Here is an 18,840-nt window from a genome sequence, read left to right as displayed (position 1 = left end):
TGGGAATGGAGCAGTGACCTGCCCGTGGCCACATCTAACTGGGCATTACAATCCCTTTGCAGTGCACAGGTGTGAAGGGCACAGGCCCCGTGAAGGATGTCAGGCTCTGCCAGACTACACCCATGGGACCTGTAATAACTTGTCACTTCTCACAGAGTGGCAGGGAGGAGACACAGCAAGGAAGCAGTTTGGCCTGGCCTTGCACCTGTCAGAGCTGGGCTTCGGTCCCAACCCTGCAGGTTCCCCCTCGCCCCCAGAGAGAGCAGCGGTGTGGGGGCTCCGCTCCTGGCAACTTCACTGCCCGAGCATCATGATGGAGGGGAAAGTTTCAGAGCCTGGGGATGAGAATCTTGGAGGCAAGTTAGTGGCTAAGGGCCTTTGAATAACTGCCCTTTGAGTGGTTGGGCACACAATAGCAGTGCCCACCAACCCACCCTACCCAACTTCTGGCCACTTCAGGCCCAAGCAGCCTCCAGAAAGCAGACAGAGTAGTGAAATCACTGTATTTCCAGCACTGACCCCATCTCAGCCCCCACACCCTGCAGCAGGGAGAGGCACTCCCCTGAGTGATGTAAGGGACAGATACCATTTTCAAACAATCACATGCTTCGCCCAGCCGGAATTTCCGCCCATCCCCACAAAGCATTTCTTACTAGGGAAAGCTTCGTCCAAGCCTCTCCTTTGTTCCTGTTGTGGTCCTTGGGTCGGTGGCAGCATACTCCAAGAATCCAAGGTATGCCGGATCCCAGGAGGGCTTGTGGCATGAAGCAGACGGGCCACGCATGGTTCCCCACCAATGGTCAGGGGACATTTCACTCCTCTGGCTCTCCTACCCCGCAGTGTGCTTCCCAACTTCTCCCTCCTTTGGAGAAGTTCCTACACCGGACACTCAAGGAGCAGGGTTCCCTGTTCCCAGGGTGGCAGCAGGTGGAGCCCAGCCCAGCACTCTGACTGGGGTAGCTCTCCTAACTGACCGTTCAGAGGCTGAGAGGCACGGGGAAGAAGGAACACTCATACTCTTCGCATACTTTTTCCCACTTGGATATTTTCAAGCATTTTCCATTTCAACCTGAACAACACTTTCCTGCACTCTGCCTTGTTTGGACAAACATCATTGATGCTCTCAGCTGTAGGTACCCAGCGGTCCTGACGGCTTCCAACACAAAGAAGCAAAGATAGAACCATGCCTTCCCTAATAAATGAGTCCAAGGTCCCCCAGTCTGTAAATACAGTAGGACTCCCCATATGAAGGAGGCAAGGGCCTCTGACTTGGTTTCCCCATACCTTCGGGGCTGTCTCCTGCATCACTGACAGAGCTGCCTGGAAGGCTGGACTGGCGAGGTGAAGTCCCCATCAACACTGAGGTGCTGACGGTAAACCCACATCCTTCCCTTAGGACCCTTAGCACAGGCTGGTTGTCTAAACAGGCCTCTCTGGAAGGCCTAGAAGTCACAGGGGGCTCATAATCCCAGATAATCCAGCCTACATGGCATTGCCTCTGCAGTTTCTATTGTCCCCCCTAGGCAGTGTTTCCTAGGTTCCCAGATGATAAACACTACTCTCCTGGAGATTTGGATTTATTGGCCCAGTCTGGAATGGAACCCAGGATATTAACTTTTTCAGCAATTAATACTGGTTCTTATCATTGTGGACCCTCGTAGATCCCGTCAGACTACTGTCTGTCTTCTGCCTGCCTAAGGCCACCTTCTGAGGTTCCCTTCCTATCTTTAGATCCATTCCTTTCCTATGACCTGCCCTGGAATGGTGCCTCCCTTCTGGGGCCACCCACCACCTGCCTGGCCTCATTCCTCTGCGAAGCAACCATATCAAAGGCCAACAGTCACATCACACCAGGATGTCCCAGAGGCCTCGCCCCACCCCACTACAGCCTCTCAGGTGGAAACTGGATGACCACGTCCTTGCTTCCCCCTCAGCTCTCATCCTCTGAAAACACACTTCCCTTGGCCTGTTACATTCCTCCTTAGCTTGTAAACTGAAGAAATGGCAAAGGGACTTTGCCTAGTCCAACATTTGCTTTCATTTCAGTAGAATTGGTTGATTGAGTTAGTTCACTTAATGGCCCCAGGAGAGGACAAAGAATTCACAAGAACAGGTTCTCATGGCATGCAGGCAGTGTGGAAACACAGTACCTGGTGTGGGTTGTCCCACCTGAACTTGCAGAGCTCATCACTGTTTTCCATAAGGTGGCTATCACACCTCCCAGCACCACAGGAGGGAAATCGGGAATAAGATTTTCTATGCTACTGACGAGAATGTTTAGGTCTTCAAAAACGAGTAACACACATGGCAAGATGTTCTATGTGCTTAGTCACTAGAGAAATGGAAATGAAAAACAGCATGAGATACCATTTCATGCTAACTAGGATTGCTATAGTGATGATGATGGTGATGATGACAAAAGAACAAGTGTGGGTGGGGCTGTCGAAGAATCGGAACTCTCATACACTGCTGTGGGAATGGAAAAAGATATAACCTCTGTGGGCAACAGTTTTCATTTCCTCAAAAACTTGAAGTTTGCATATGGTCCAGCGATTCCATTCCCAGGTGTACAACCAAAAGAATTAGAACAGCCCCTCCAATAGATGCTTGTACACGAATGTCCATAGCTGCGCTCATCGGAACAGCCAAAAGTGGGCACAACCCAGATATCCACCAACGGACAAATGAATAAACTGTGGCCCATCCATGCAACGGAATATCACTCCGCTCTAAAAAGCAAGGAAGTACTGATACGTATTATGATGATAAATCTCAAAAACATCATGAAATCCCTGGAAAAGGGAAATCTACAGAGACAGAGCAGAAGGGTGGTTGCCAAGGGGGAGGGGAAGGAGGCAATGGGGAGTGACTGTTTAATGGGCTTTCTTTTGGGATAATGAAAATATTTTGGAATCAGATAGAGGAGGTGGTTATAGAACGTTGTGAATGTACCCAGTGCCCCTGAATTGTTCATCTTAAAATGGTTTATGTTATGTGAATTTTGCCTCAATTAAAAAAAACTGTTAACACATACGAAGGAAAAATCAACTAACAGTCCACCAGTAGGTTTTCGGAACCTGTCACCCTTTGCCAGAACCTTGATAGGTCTAGGATGCATCTTCCAATATTAAATGAGTTGCCCCAGCTCTGCCACCTGTGACTCCAGTCCTGCACTAAACATCTTCATGCGGGAACCTCTTGCAATGCCCGGCTCCATCAGGTTCCAGCTGCTCGACACCCCAGGCACTGACAGAGGTTGGCTAGACTTCCCTCACCAGAAGGTCAGGCTTACATCTAAGAATTTCTAACTGCATTTTAATTTTATTAGCATATAAAGGTAAAATAGTTACAAACCCCGGCTTTTAGCCATTGAAAGGTCTTGGTTATAGAGGGGAACTAAGTGTTTAAAACTAAGTCAGTCTACCTAGAAATTTCAGTTTAATCATTTTAAACAAATAACAGAAGGAAGTGATAATCTACCCTTTGTTCTAATTTTAAATGTGAATAATTAACCTTCCGGGAAAAAAAAAAACACCCAGAATTTTAAGAACAGTTCAATCCAATAAATGTCCAATTCAGAGACAGCTCAGTGGGGCTTGTAGAGACTGCTTCCTGTGATTTATTGTGGTGGCAATTCCCATGGAATCAGTCATTACTTTGGTCAAACTACCGGAGCATTAACGCCCTTAAGTTCTGCTTTTAAGAACTTAACTTCTGGGTAATACAGATTTTTATAGGGGTTATGGCTTGTGCAAAGGCATAAAAAGTTCACATTTTTGCTACATCACGTGTTATCAACAATGCCGTTACTACAGATTTTCATTTTCTAAAAGTCAGTTTCTCCCAGGTATAACTGCTAATACTTAGCGATTATTTCTGGTTTATATCTAGAATTAAATACTTACCATGGTGACCAACTCTGCAGAAGCTTTTGTGCATCAGCAGCCTTATGAGAATAAGAGCTGGTGATCCACGCCGTCAGGCACCAGGACGTTATAACAGGCACCTCCTTCCCGAACCTCTCCAGGGGGATCGAGTTATCCCAGGAACCCAAGAAATCTCTTTTCTGAAAGTGTCACTTCACAGTAAGGATGTTCCTGGATATCAGTGTGCTGAAACTGCCCCAGTGTAAAAGGCCTAATTACCTTCTTGCAAAATGAAAGAAAGAAAGGGGAGTAGGAGAGGAGGAAGAAGGGGGAGGGAGAGGGAAGAAAAGAAGAGGAAGAAGAAATAATAAAGAAATGAGGAGAGTAATCTAGTTGCTCTGCCCCGGAAGCAGTTAACACTGGAAACAGAATGGATCAGGCTGAACATGAACAGCTGCCTCTGGTCAGCGTTTGAACAGCACAGGGTAGGACTTCCAGAACCCATTGCATGGGTTCAGAACCCAGCCTCACCACTTAGAAGCAGTGTGACCTGGAATAAGTTAATTAGCCTCTCAGAGCCTTTGTTTCTTCACCCACCACTTCGAATATAGCAGGTCTCAATGAGAGAACCAGCTTATGGGCAGGCTGGAGGCACATGGCGTCTCCCGTGGTCCACAGTACACTTGATCCAGGACATTCGCTACTGATGCTGATGTTGCAATACCAGGGAAATCAGAACAGAGCCGATGCCATTGTATTTTTTATTAAAAAAACAAATTAAATAAAATAGTGATCAATTTATAGAAAATGGAACTGGAATCCACAGTTCACGGTGGGGGAGGCTCAGAAGATGGAGACGAGGTTATGTTTGCCGCCATTTCTTTTTCTTCATATCTGGGAGGCAGTTCAGAGGAGAGATGCGGAGTGACTGAGATCTCAGAGGACAAAGCAGTCCCAGAAATGGTATATATAGATTCACGATCTCTCTCGGAGGCCGCGCCTTGGTCCTCAGGAGTTGGGGTCCTACTAAAAAGAAGGGAGAACAGAAAGGGAAGAGAGGGGGATAGTAACGCACTGTAAATACGAGATTCTTTTCAAAGGTTTGATTTTATGTGTTTAGGAGCATGTGCAAGGGTGTAAGGAATAATTTCTTCCCTGTTCTACTTCTTACAGATACACCTTGAGTCCTTGCCCTTCCTTCCTTAGAGCTGACTGTCACATTAAGAGAGTCTCAGCCCATTGCTGTTTCCCTGTCATTGAGAAGGCACGAGGTAGGAGCATGTCCTTGCCCTCCAAACAGAATATGCACACGCAGAGTTATTGTTCTCTACCGTTCTGTCTTCGGAGACAACTAACGTGAGGTAGACAAACTTAAACGAAGAGAAAATTAAATCCATAAGTCAAAAATGTGAAGGGAGGCAAGAAAGCGTCCCGGTGACTGGCGTGGGCTCTAGCAACAAGCCAACCTGCCTCTGAATCACCACTCCGCTGCTTCCCAGCTGTGTGATCCTGGGAGCAAGTTATTTCACCTCACTAAGGCTCAGTCTCCTCATCTGTAAAATGGGGACGATAAGAGTGCCACCTCGGCTACCCAGGAGAATTACATGAGAGAATGCAAGTAAAGCCACGCCGTGGCACACAGAAATCATGGTAGTAGCAAGTAGGAGTTTGTCTTAAGTTAATAGACATTTATTTAGGGCTTGGGGGAAGTTCATCACTGGAGAAAAGAATACAAAAATTCACTAACAGAATTACACAAATGTCCAGAACCTAACTTCCCCTTCATCCATGCAGGACAATCCCTATGTCCGTCTCTGTCTGGATCTCTGGCCCACTACCCTCTGAAGTGCAAGAAGAACGTGTGCCTTAAATCAGGAATGACCAGGTAAGGTGGCGCCCATCCCCAGCATTCTCTCCAGGTCCCTTGGGTCCTACTTCTCAGTGTCCATAGAAGTCAGCCCCCCAGCCGTTTAGGCTGCCGCCAGCCTTTCCACATGGTGAGCTGTAGCGGTCAGGGCTAGTACCCACGGCGCGGGCTCTGAAGCCTTCAGCTGCATCCCTCTGCCTCAAGGGAAAGCACTTCGATTTATGTTGTTTAATCTGACCCCAGCTATGCCTCTTAATTTGTGGCATACGGGGAGCATGGGGGATGAGGGTGTGAATCTTAGATTTCTCTTCATTCAATCTGAGAAGGCTCTGAGGCCCAGGGAACAACTTCAAATTGAGAGGAGAAGCCCAGCGTGGTTGGGTCAGGGAGCAGGCTATCAGCCAGTCATCCGAGTACCTCCGTGAGATACTGAAACCCTCTGTACCTGCTGGAGGTCCCCTAGGAACCCCACGGCTCCCTGTGATCAAAAGTGCAACACCTAACATAGCAGGGGGCCTCCCAAGCCCTGCTCTGGTGCTCAGTCTGGCTAATAGAGTGTTAAACATTTGAGGATCACCCCTGCCTGGGCTCCATAAAGATGCCTGGAGGAGGCTCTGTATTTAACCCGGCATAACCACTTCTGTAATTTTTAATGTATGTGCTGCCCAACGTTTCCCGAAAGGTATTCTCAATATTAAGGCAATGATTCTGACATAATGCCAGCAAAAAAGCTACTCACACTCTAATGTTTATTCCTGTACCACAGCCTTAAAGGTAATTTGGCCTGAGTTCAGGCACAGGCCTGAGAAAGTTAAACATGCCCGCTCTTGAAGTTCAAATGCAAGGTCTTACCCATAGTTAAAAATACTGTAATACGAAGGTGGGTTTTCATTTGGAAGCAAACCATTAGCCCCAGGACTCGGAGTCACTGTGGAAGCTGAAGACTCGGGAAAGTAAGGTGGTGGGGGAGGTGGGAATATGATCACGGCATCACCTAAGGAAACACAAGTTTTCATTGAAGACAGGTGAGTAATAAATGCAAGCACATTAGCAAGAGTAAAATAAATTAATTACATATCTGGCCCATGAATATAAAAGGTCAAAACACCTATGCTAACTCCAGAATTTAAAAGTGGGCCTATCAAATTCAGAGAGAGGGAGCGCGGAGGTTGCCAGGGGCTGGGGTGAGGCGGGGGGGATTCAAGTGAGTGCTTAATGGGGGCAGTTTCTCTTTGATGATGAAAAACTTCTTGAACTTGATCGTGATGATGGCTGCAGAACTCTGCGAATGTACTTAATGTCACTGTCCACTTAAAAATGCTTAAAATGGTAAATTTTATGTTACACATACTGTACCACATTTTTTTCAAACAGTGGGCCAGGATTTTCCTAGTAAGTCTGAGCTCAAGCATTTCTGTGAGGCATCTGCTTCCTTGGAATGCCTCCTCCTGCAAAACCTTTCTTGTTCTCAACCTGAAATTTTAAGTTGTCAGCCCTTAGCAGTTAGATCAAGTGCCTGTTCCTTACGTGCGGTTTTAGCCTCTGAACAAATGACAACAAGCGAGGCCACAGCCCGTCTCTGTTACTGCCACAGCTGTGCTGTACACTCTTACAGGGGATTTCTCTGCCAACATTTCACCCAAGAGAAAGTCACCCTCAAAGAAAAGCTTGGGTTTTTTGTTTTCATCTTTTTTTTCTTTTTGCATTTCTTTTGCTGCAAAAATTCACTCCAGAATAATCCCATGTTTTGGGGAGGAGGAACAGACACCAGACACAAACTCTCATGTGTCCTCCAATTCCAATACACAAGGCACCACGTGAGTTGCCCAGAATATTCTAGACATGTGGCAGCACCACTCCATAATGGTTTGACGGCAGCCTCGGATAAGCTGGCAGCACCAATTGACATCTGGGGAAGAATGAAGGAGAGAGGACTGTAATTCACTGCGGGGAGGCAAGCCGTTTGTCCCGGCAGCATGACGCTCGTCTAGGTAAAGCACAGGATTCTTTAGCGCTACCAGGGTGCCATTTGCCAATCACCAACCCAGCGTGGCCCTGGGCGAGTGATTTGACCCCACAGGCCTCAGCCGCCACATCGGTGAATCGCAGGCCATCCGTAACCATACCTGCCTCAGAGGTCAGGCAGGAGGACTGGAGGCGCAAGTGGTGGTTACAACAGTGCTGGTCACGGAGCCAACGCTCGCAGCAGCAACACGCCTGCAAGGGTGCTTTCTGCACAAGCCGCTGCCAGCAAGTGGCACGGATTGGCATGTCTGATGGAACCCTCCCAGCTGGCAGCCCATCTCCTCGCTGCCTCAGTAGGGGACGTAGCCCTTCCAAAAATGTGTGAGCTCTTTCTCTCCTTCTACAAGCACATGGCCCCGAGAGCTTAAGGTATACACCGCTCACCTAAACCTGATAACATCTAATGGTTATCTTGGGCTTCTCATTTAGTTTTTTTCACAGGTATTGGTAGGTTAGAGGAAGTAAGGTCTATTGTTTACTTTAATGACACAGTGTAGAACAAAGGAGCGGGGAATAAGCCTCTAGAGCAGGCCAGTCACCTCTCCAAGGCAAACAAGGAAGTGCTCCGAGTCACCAGCTGTCTCTGAGCCTTGTGAGGCCTCTGCCCATCAGTTCCCCGCCCTCCCGAGCCTTGCAACCTGCTCTCCCTGAAAGCAGTCCCATACCCCCTGGGTTTCCTTTTCACTGTGTCCTGCAGGACTTGATGCCCTCTGAGTTGACAGCAGACATCCCTCAAGGGAGAGCTGTCTCATGCCTCTGCTTGTGTGTCCAGGACCCAGCACTGAGTGTGCCCACAGTAGGGATATCACGCATTTGGGGAGGAGGGGATTCCATTCTGGGAACAGCTGAATTCTGGAACTTAGCCAAGAACTGCCTCTCATCACCCCAACCCTCATAAGGCAGAATTGACCATTGATAGACAGTGTCTAGATTCTTATCAATTAGGCTAAAAGGCACGATTTCTAAAGGAGAGAAAAACAAGGAGTTAGGCTGCCAGACTTTCACAGGTTTGATGGAACTTAAAGGGTTAAACAGAAAAGATTTTACACGATGGAGGATGGAGTGCCAACATCAGGAGGAGAACCCCCCCCCAAGTCACTATGTCCCAGCACCAGCAGCCCTGCTTTCTGCTGCCCCCCAATTCCAGCCATCAGGAGAGAGGAGAGCGTCAAATGAGTGTATTAACTTGTCCCCGCTGTGTTCCCCAAAAGGACTGAGCACGTCTATAACATAGGGTAAGCCCTTTCGTCCTGTAACAGCTACCCTCAACACTTGGGGGAGGATGAAACCAGCAGAAACAGAATTATAGCCATGTGCCCAGAGGCCCTCCCCGGTGCTCTGTGGGGGCCATAGTCGATGCGTGCCCCCTGCTTGGGTTTGGAGCCTGGCTCTGCTACTTGCTCGTCTATGACCTTGGCAAGATATGTGATATCCTTGTGCCTCAGTTTCTTCATCACTCACAAGGGGATACTAAGAGTATCTCCCTCATTGGGTTGTCGTAGGTGTGAACAAATTTGACAGAGTAGGCCCTTGAAGGGCCTTGAAGTAGGCCCATATCTGTGTTAGCTGTTATTAATATATAACTAATATCAGTGTGGTCACCATAAATATATAAATACACAAATAGTAGCCTGGGAGTTTCAACCACGGCTCCAGGATTGGTCTGTAAATCCGTCTGCCCTTGCCACCAAGGCCGGTGCCATGCAAGGCTGGCAGTCCAGGGAATTGCCCCAGTGAGTAGCGCTTCCTGCAGCAGACAGCCCCAAACATGAGAAACATCTCATTCACCACATTCCTCTTCTGTTCCCCCCCATGGTTTCTGCCCCATAATGCTCTATGCCTGGCCTTTTAGGTGTCATGGCCGTGGCTTCAGAGCTTTACCCTTTCAAAAGTAGAAGATTGAAAAAAAAAAAAAGTGACTTTCAAAAATGAGCAGCAATGGGGTTTCTCCTTGGTTGTGTGAAACTGAGGCCAAAGCTCCTGATGTTGTGCTGGAGGGGGCTGACTCCAGGAAATAGTAATCCATCTCTTCTGCAGAACCCAGAGAATGCAAAAGACATTTCTCAGCACGTTTCATCATTATCTGTGCCACTATTTCCAAACTTTGCCTCCACCGTGATGCCAAGGTTAAAGTTACAGAAAATGGAGAACAACGTGGGAAACAGTGTGGAAAGCCCCCAACCCCCAAAACACAGAAGATCCACGGACTTGGGGGCAGTCAGAATCCTAGAATGTTAGTGCTGGAAGGAATCTTAGCAATGCGATGCTCATTTTCTAGATACATAAACTCAGGCCAGAAGGGGTTAAGGACTTACGGAGGACAGCCAGCCAGCCAGTGACCACCAGGGATGAGAATCTGCATGTCCAACGCAAAGTGCCCTAGCTTTCAAGTCACTGGGCGGGTCTCTAACGCGACAGAAGGCTCCCAGGCTATACTAGCACTTTCACTCACTTTCCTCTTCATTTTCTCTGTGACCTCAGTCAAGGTCATGACTTAACGTCCCAAAGCTTTTGCTCAATTGTAAGGAATTGCTGGAAGGAGATGATGTGCACAAGGATTCTTACAGGGCTTAGCACAACAGCCGTGCTGTGCATGTGTGCACATGCGTGCGTGTATGTGTAAGAGGGACAGAGAAAAGAGAGAATCTAGGCCAGACCCGAGGACAGCCCAGCGAAGCCCTGATGCCACAGCCACTGTGATGTGAGCGTGCCCACGAACGACAGCCACGTACCTACAGTGACCTGGACGGGCTCCGTGCTCTGCATCGGTCTGTCTTCACTTTCGGAGGCATCCTGGCCCTCATTCAAGTTGTTTCTCTTAACATGGGCAACCACAAAGAAACACAGTCCCATGAGCACAATCAAGGGCCCCATGATCTGCAGGGACAGGAATCCACAGATCTGGGGCTCCACGTCGGCCGTGTCTGTCTCATTCAGTGGTTCCTGCGCCCAGTCTGAGCCGCATCCAGGGACCCAAATGCCCAGTATGCTGATGAGCATGCCACTTGTCAAGAACAGAAACCCGAAGATCAGACACTGGGCAAACTGGCGGCTCTCTCCACAGATGAAGGCTCGGTCAGGGTCCGCCTGACTGCCCCGCAGGCGCCCCTCTCGGAGCTGAAGTCGTGCCCGAGAGCGGGCCAGGATCACAGCCCCGAGCCCCACCGCGGCACAGGCGGGCCCCGCGACCTTCAGCACCATGCTGCAGTCTGGGAAGATTTTGTACTGGCATGCCTGGAACCCAAAGATGGAGAGCAGGACTCCCACACACAACAGGATGGCACCAAAGACAAAAAGGAAGAAAATGAGCTTGCTGACACGCCTGTCCCGCTGGACCCCATCTGGCTCAGCAGCAGCTACAGGAGACATGGCCGGAAGAGGCCCCTTCCCCAGAATCGGGCAGGATGGGTTTCCTTCCCTCCAGTGGTTTCAACAAGTCTGAAAATACAACCAAACACCAAATTAAAGTGGGCACAGGTGTTCCTGACCCGCCCCGGCCATTTTAGAAATCACACCAGGATGAAATCATAGGGAACAGAACTTGATGCAAGTGATACACTGTGAAACAATGAGCTGGTTTATGAGTCAGAAGCACTGGCATTCAGAAACTCCTGAATATGTAATTTTATGAAGATATTCAAGAAGAGGAAATGCAATTACCATATACCTAAGAGGATCTTTAAAAAAACAAAACCCATACAAGAGAAGTAACTGGGTGTGGCTTTTCCTGTTATGAGTGTTCCCCGGGGGCAACAAAACAAAACAAAACAAAACTAAACAACCCCCCCCCCCAAAACAGTGGTGAGTAAGGGAAGAACTACTGGAATTATTTCTGATTTACAGACATTCCATATTTCATCACAGCTGCTCTGAGCATTTCCGAGTCGATAAATTTTCATTCAGTAACTAACTTTCCATTTCCTATTTTAGACTGTGGCAACTTTCCATTCCCCTGCTTTCTTCTAAGGCTCGGACACCTGCAGGAGGCCCAAGTTCAGTCGTTTCCATTGAAGGGGAAGGCAGTTCAGGAACACAGTGAGTTGGGGGGATTTTAAGTTAACTCTGTCAAAATGTGATTCTTGAGTTCTCACACAAGCACTGGGGCTGCCCGGGCCTGGAACCCCCGGCCCCGGCTGACTGGGCCAGGGTGACCCAGGGGAGTCTGGCACAGCAGGTCAGGCAGAGCCTTGTCTCCCAGGTGTGCAGGCAGCCTCTCATGAACCCTCCTCCAAGGTGCCTCTCACTTCCACAAAAAGGTTTAGGCTCAGTTAAAAATAAGCAGCTGATAAAATCACCAGTTACAAAGCACGAAAAATAACAGAACTTGGCTTTGAAGGAAGACTGCGAGATCAAGTGGGAAAGCACCTCCCACAAGATCACCCAAGCCCTGTGCTGATATTACCATATATTAAGTGTACCTGAATCAGTTGTTAATAGTTGTCTACTGTATGCAGATTGACTGTATTATTTTAGTTATCTTGTCTGACTCTCATGAGTGGGATATTTTACCAGGACCCTTCAAGTTGGGGCACTGGAAAAGACAACCGAAGTGTGAAGACCATTTTTACTTGCTCAAGGAAAGAACTAAAAATATTTTGTGCCATTTGTATCCATGATCACATGAAGGAGCTCAAGATTGAAGCTGTAAAGCCAGGCGGTCCTGAAAAACCCAAGTCATGTCCAAGGAGGGTCAGTTTAAGTAAAGAAAACAAATAGCTGGTCTTCTACTAGGAAGTACTTTTCCAGGAAAAAGTGCAATAGAATCAGAAGGAAGTTGGAGAAAGAAGGAAATCTAGGGGGGAAATAGCTTCCATTTTAAACCTGGACAAACTATATTTATGAAGCTGGAATAAGCTGAGAAAAACGCTTAAAGAAAATATTGCACCAATTTATAAAACAGAAATCTGAATCATGTAATCTCTTTTGCTGGTTCCAGAGATAAGGGTGATTCTCTGTTACAAAGTCCTATTAGGAATTCATTGAATTCCTGGTACCTTCAATTCTGAAGCGTCACCAGGCTTCAGATGTCTTAAGGCGAATTCCCCAAATACTAGTAGAGTAAAAAGAAGCCTAAAACTGGATCTGTAGCTCTTATCTATGGACAAGTGGACTAAACACCTGCCATATGTATTAATCCCTCAACCATAATTGCATGTGGGTGGTCAAGTCTGTCTCCTACATGCATTCACGAACGTACACAAAGACATCTACACTAACAGAAAATTAGACCTTTTCCAAATACTAACCTACATTTAATTTCCCCAAAGCCAAATCCACCTCTCCACCACTGTTTTCCAAAGTCCATTTCCAAATCAGCAGCATCTCACCATGCCCAAGGCTCTGCTGCGTTTGGGGATCGAGGTAAAGACAGCCAAAAGTCTTTTATAGGGAATCCTTTCCCCGGTTTCAGGGAGCGCGAGCGGCTGGGCTTGCGGCTCCCACCCCCGCAGATTCAGCTCAGGGTCCTCAGCGCCCGCGCCGCTCCCCGCACCAAGACGTGGCCGCGAAAGAGCCGCGCCCGAGCGGGAGTGCGGAGAAGCGCGGGGACCGCAGCTCTCACCTGAGCCTTCGTCCTGCGTGCGCGCTGCCTGCGCCTGGGCGCGTCCCGGGAGCTTGGCGCCGCCTCGGGGTCCGCGCTCCGCGGGCCGGCGCTGGCAGTGGGCACCCGGCTGGGCGCGGCCTCCCTGTGGCGGCCCGCACCGCACGCTCCCACCTGCGCGTCCCGGCGCGGAGGGCGGGCCGCCACTGTATTTACAGAAGGAGGCGGTCCCAGAGAGGGCGCGGCGTCTGGGGGCACGGCTGGGCAGGGCTGACCGGCGGGAGCTGGCCGCCACCAGGTGCTGCCCTGCGGGGCCGGAGGCGCGCCCGGCGCGGCGGTGGCCGACAAGGGGTGGCCTCGGAGCCCAAAGCTGGCAGACTGGACCGCTTCGCCCGTGACCGTGAGCGCGAGGAATCCGGGGAAGATGGGTACCCCCGCCACCGGCCGCAGCCGTAGGAGGCAGGGGGCGGCGAGTTGAGGTTCTCCTCTTGGCTGCCGGAGCTGCGCGCCGCGCGGGCCGAGATCCAGGCAGCAGGATGGGACCCGGATCCTTTGGGCGCTCAGGGCCCAGAATCGAAGCTGGGGAAGCGCCTGGCCCCCTTGCCGATGTGGCCGTGGTCCAGGCAGGATGGATCCCCGCGTTCCTGCGGCGGCGCTTTCGGCCACGACGCAGTCTGGAACCGGTCTTCCGAGTGGCGGGTGGCCCTCCTGCCGCTCCGGAGACCTTGACGGCGGTCACTGGAGCGAGTCCCTGGCGGCCGGCTCCCCGACCGCGAACGCGTTATGAAGACACCAGGTCACTGAAACGTGTGCTTGTTTTAGAATGGAAGGCAAGGGTCCTCCGTACCTGAGCCGTTCAGGCATGAGGTCCTAGCTGGAAGACTGAAGCAGGCCCTTGGCAGGTCAGCTCTGTCCCTTCCACACTCACACGTACGCTCTTTGCCATAGAACCCCTCTTCCGGTTCTCGATTGTTAATGGTAGGGAGGAATTAAAGTGGTAACTTTCCCTGCCCTTGAACCAGGAGTTTCGGGATGGGTTTGCCAATCCCCGTGCTATTTGTAACCTGCCCTGTAACACGTGACACGGACCCAACTATGCCAGTTTCCACCCCAGAGGTCAGGGCGCCGTGGAAGGTGAGTCAAGGGCTCAGCCCAAGTACAGCTGCGCGGTGAAGCCCTGGGGACTTACCCATCCCGCCACTTCTCCCGGCTTGCTGTCAGCTTTGCCTGAAACCGGTCACGAGTTCATGCCAGTTGCTTTCAGCTTTTTAAAGTGTGAACACTTTGCATATCTAATACAGCAAGTAGTTCTGTAGGTCTCCCTAACGGTAAAGAGTGAGATGGGCTTAGCCAATTACCAGGGGTGCAAGGGAGACTCTCAAAGAAGGGGTCAGAGGGAGGCAAAGGGGGAAGGCTGGTTCCCTGGACTCTGAGCCCTGGCTGGCTGGCTGGCTGGCTGGGTGAGATGAGGCTTCAGGAGGGAGGTATCTTGGACATGTTCCAGGGTTGCAATTTGCTGGGGGCACTTGTCCCAGTGGCTGGATGTGGCCTTTTTCACAGCCAGAGTGCCGTGGCCTCGGACAATCTCTGCCCTAACTAAATACTGCTGTTTATTACTATCTGAATAATACTGACATCCTTGTCTCTGTGTCAGCTTCTGTGTTCCCCATTTTACCTACAGCCTATGATTCTTTCGTGTGTGTTCCCAGCAACTCAGAGAAGGGGGGAGCCAGAAGAGGATGGGGGGCTCTAAGCCAGTCAGTTTTCAGTTGAGGGAACCAAAGCCCAAAGGCAAAAACTGACCTCTGCAGGTGATTAACATGGAGCCTGGGCCCGAACCAGATGTACTGACTGTTCCTCCTAGATACACCTGTCACCCAGAGGATGCACAATGCCATGAACTCAGAAAACGGCTTTTTATTGTGGCTTTTTTTTTTCAGAGATAGTGAGAGAAAATGCATGAGAGCAGGGGAGGGGGAGAGGGAGAGAGAGAATCTTAAGCAGGCACCACATAGGGCTCTATCTCACGACCCTGAGATCGTGACCTGAGCCGAAACCAAGAGCCAGATGCTTAACTGACAGAGCCACCCAGGCAGCCTGATTACGTGGGTTTTTAATTATTATAACAATATAGACGCTGTATCCCAAGGACATTGTGGCTCTCTGCGTCTGGGGTGGAGCTCTCCTGGTCAAAGTGTCAGTATATCCCGGGGTAGAGAGGCCTCAAAGTACACCTAGCTAGCAGGCAGATAAGCAAGAGCCTGATTGCACAATAGCAGCCGACACCAAGCTTTCTAAGAACACAGGCCCAGTACACAGAATGTGTTCTCCCTACACAGCCCTTCCTTGTACAAGAGGGTTTCCATCTCCACGGGCCCTCATGCTTTTCCTTCTTCTGTATCTGAAACTCGATCTCTGGCTGCGTCGTGTGCGGACCTGCAAGGGGACTGTTGATACAGCTGCCCTCCGGTGCCACATGACTGAGGGCTGGCCACACGTGACGGCCTTGAACGTACAGACACCAAGGACGATCAGATTAGCCTCCGCTCGGGATGCCGGCTGCTTGGACTGTTTGTCTTGTGGAGCCTGTTTGCCTAAATTAAAATCCTTGGAAACCGATCGTCGGTCAAGTATGAAAGACAAAGCCACCCGCCTTCCAAGTGCTCATCTTGGTGGCAGACTTATTTTGAGGAGAGAGGCTGGGTGACCTCCTTCCTCTCTAATACCAGGTGGCCTTTTCCAGCCTGTCGGGTCGTGAAAAAAGAGAAGACCAGACAGAACCCCTAGAAAAATAGCATCAGAACAGGCTTTTTAAAATGAATGAATCTTGGGGCACCTGCGTGGCTCAGTCAGTTAAGCGTCTGCCTTCGGCCCAGGTCACGATCCCAGGTCCTGGGATCAAGTCCCACAAGGGACTCCTTGCTCAGTGGGGAGCCTACTTCTCCCTCAGCCTGCCACTCCCCCTGCTTGTGCTCGCTCTCTCTGACAAACAAATAAATAAAATCTCAAAAAAAAAAATAAAAGGGGGGGGGTGAATCTTGAATTCAGGAAGTGGGTAGGGGCCGTGAAGCTGTGGCACGCATTCATTTATTCATTCAGCAAATGTTTACTGAGTGCTGACCGCAGGCCAATAAACAGACCCAGAATCCTTTGCCCTCGTGGAACCTCTATACTAAGGAAAAGGAGAAGGACAACGAACGAAACATGGAAATGATACAGGGAATTAGAAGGTGGTAGGTGGCTGGGGAGATTCTGCACCCAGGAGGCTGGTTAAGGAAGGCGTCTGTCAGGAGGGGACACTGCAGCAGAAACTTGAAGGGGATGGGGAAGCAAGCGTATTGATCATCTATGACTGCATAACAAATGACCCCCAAGCTTGGAAGCTTAAAGCAGCAAAGGTTTATTATCTCTCAGTTTCTGAGGGTCAGGAGTTTCAGAGCAGCTTAGCCAGGTGGTTGTGGCCCCGGATCTCTCATGAGGCTGGAGTCCAGCTGATGGCTGGGGTCGCATCCCCTGAAGGCCTGTCTGGAGTTGGCGGGTCTGCCTCCACGGTTGCTCCCTCCTGCGGCTCTGGGCAGGAGGCCTCGCTTTCGCTTTCGTACCGTGTAGACCTCTGCACAGAGCCATCTGATTGTCCTCATGACATGGAAGCTGACTTCCCCTAGAGGGAGTGATCCAAGAGAGCAAATGAGGGGGAAGACGCAGGGCCTTTTATGACGTAGTCCCTGAAATCCCACACCTTTGCTCTGCTGTATTCTGTTCCTTAGAGTTGCGCCACTAAGTCAAGAGGAGGGAAATTAGGCTCCACCTCCTGAAGGGGGAGACTATCAAAGAACTGGTGAGCACGTTGTAAAACTATCACAGAGAACTATAGTGATATTTTGGTGAAGAAGGGAAGGGCCTTTCAGGCAAAGGAGATAGCAAGTGCAAAGGCCCTGAGGCAGAACCAGGGATGGCATATTCAAGGAAGAACAAGACGCCAGGGTGAGCAAGGGGATAAGGAACAGGAGAGGAGGTCAGAGAGGAAAGGTGTGTGTGTGTGTGTGTGTGTGTGTGTGTGTGTGTGTGTGTGTATATGTGTGGCCATGTGTACCCGATTGTGTAGAGCTTCATGGGCCATTGTAAGTACTCTGAGTGAGATGAGGAGCCTTTGGAGAGTTTTTTTAGCTGAGTATGGTGTGGTCTGACTTATTCTTTTTAAGGCAACAGTGGCTTCCAGGTGAGACTAGTCTGAGGAGGGGGAAGGGTGTAAGAGAGACATTCAGGAGACCGTTATAATAACCCAGGAGAGAAATGGCTGTGGCTTGTGTTTGGAGGTGAGAAAGCAGTGGGACCCTGTATATATCTCGAAGAGAGAGTCCTTGGACAGGATGTGGGTTTTGATTTGAAGGTTTTTGGCCTGAGGAACTGGAAGGATGGTTCTGGTATTGCCCAGGATGGGGAGAAGGAAGGCAGGACAAGTTTGAGAGGGAAGCTTCTGGGCATGTTAACTTTGAGATGTCCATTTCTCCATCCGAGTGGAGAAGGTGAGTAGGCAATGGGATATCCAGGCCTGGAGTTAGGGAATTCTGGGAGGAATACTTTGCCGTGCTCCGTTAGGTCTGATCATTACAGAATCAAGGAGGCAGGGCCCCTCATTGGGAAGAGTTTACACATGCATATGTGGCTACGCCCGCGGTCGGTGCTGCGGAGGGCACCAAGCAGACACAAAGCAGTGGGCAGTCTGGTGCTCTCCGATGCGGGGATTTCTGACGTTTTCAGGGGGCAGAGGGCGGCCAGTATGGCCAGGAATGAGTTTCTTCTGGTGCGGGGGCTTCTGCTGCTCTGTACTCTGCTGAGGCTGGGGTACAGGAATTTGCTCTGAGTGCTGGGTCGTGGGTCCATAGTTCAGCCGGAGTTCCCAGCTCGGAACCTAGGTGGGTGCCATCCAGCTGCCCACCCCTGCGAAGGCTGCTGCAGTCAAGGGAGGCCAAGGTTTCTGGGCCATTCTCTTCCTCCACACCCCTGTGTTGGACTTGGACCAGGCCTGAGAGGTATGGTGGGTGGGACTGACTGACTTGGCAGGCTTGAGTGGACGGTTTATATTTGGCCCCTTAGCTGACCCCCAGTGCAAAAACTGGTGTTTCGCAGTCATTTTATTGCCTGGAACGGTACTGCTGATTTCGCACGGGTGATAACAGCTGTGCTTGAGTGCGGCGAGCTGGAGCCAGGGCTATGGAATGCGAGGAGTTGTTTCAGAGAGAGTGAGTGAGGATTTGCCATGGTCTTGGCAGAGGCCTCCACATTGCCGGGGGGCGGGGTGCATTTCGACAGTGGCGGCTGCTGGCTGGAAGAGAGAACAGCACAGGGACAGCAAGAGTTTTCTGGAAATGTCACAGTCTTCTGGCAGTTTGCATTGCCTCCATCAATGCACTGACTGGGTTGCAAAGAGCAAAGTATTTCTCCCCAGTATATAAAAAGAGCATAAATGGACCTCAGTTTAGATCCTGGCTTTGCCACCTAGTAGCTGGGTGCCTTTGGGCAGGTGAACACATTTTCTGTGC

The 18,840-nt window shown here is 50.2% G+C and overlaps 1 protein-coding gene and 1 long non-coding RNA gene across 4 annotated transcripts in view; one reads left to right on the top strand and one right to left on the bottom strand.

The window, feature by feature from the left end:
* Positions 1-6,639, top strand: part of LOC113255226 (uncharacterized) — a 28,068-nt gene extending 21,429 nt beyond the window's left edge. The window contains exons 5-6 of the long non-coding RNA XR_008957630.1: positions 5,040-5,137; positions 5,661-6,639. This is a non-coding gene — a long non-coding RNA (uncharacterized LOC113255226). The remainder of the gene's footprint in view (positions 1-5,039; positions 5,138-5,660) is intronic.
* Positions 4,614-13,407, bottom strand: TMEM171 (transmembrane protein 171). Of its 3 annotated transcripts, none has more exons than XM_026498805.3 (4): positions 13,319-13,407; positions 10,491-11,196; positions 6,586-6,727; positions 4,614-4,892 (listed from the first exon to the last, which is right to left on the bottom strand). In XM_026498805.3, the coding sequence occupies exons 2-4, from the start codon at positions 11,125-11,127 to the stop codon at positions 4,694-4,696; spliced, it is 978 nt and encodes a 325-aa protein (XP_026354590.1). In that variant the 5' UTR covers positions 11,128-11,196; positions 13,319-13,407; the 3' UTR covers positions 4,614-4,693. The 3 variants fall into 3 exon arrangements, with proteins under 3 accessions (XP_026354590.1, XP_048076878.1, XP_057163428.1); XM_048220921.2 differs by having other exon boundaries at positions 4,614-4,889; XM_057307445.1 differs by lacking the exon at positions 13,319-13,407 and having other exon boundaries at positions 10,491-13,297.
* Positions 13,408-18,840: the final 5,433 nt, after the last annotated feature.

The sequence above is a fragment of the Ursus arctos genome, unplaced genomic scaffold (genome assembly GCF_023065955.2).
Source record: "Ursus arctos isolate Adak ecotype North America unplaced genomic scaffold, UrsArc2.0 scaffold_5, whole genome shotgun sequence".
In the NCBI taxonomy this organism is placed as follows: domain Eukaryota; kingdom Metazoa; phylum Chordata; class Mammalia; order Carnivora; family Ursidae; genus Ursus; species Ursus arctos.
This window is presented reverse-complemented; position numbering and strand designations above follow the sequence as displayed.

Coding starts and splice junctions, on each gene's coding strand:
- TMEM171 (XM_026498805.3), bottom strand. CDS start 11,127: ATGTCTCCTGTAGCTGCTGCTGAGCCAGATGGGGTCCAGCGGGACAGG. Junction 6,728..10,490: donor GCCCGTCCAGGTCACTGTAG/GTACGTGGCTGT, acceptor GTGTTTCCTTAG/GTGATGCCGTGATCATATTC. Junction 4,893..6,585: donor TACAGTATTTTTAACTATGG/GTAAGACCTTGC, acceptor CCTTCTTTTTAG/TAGGACCCCAACTCCTGAGG.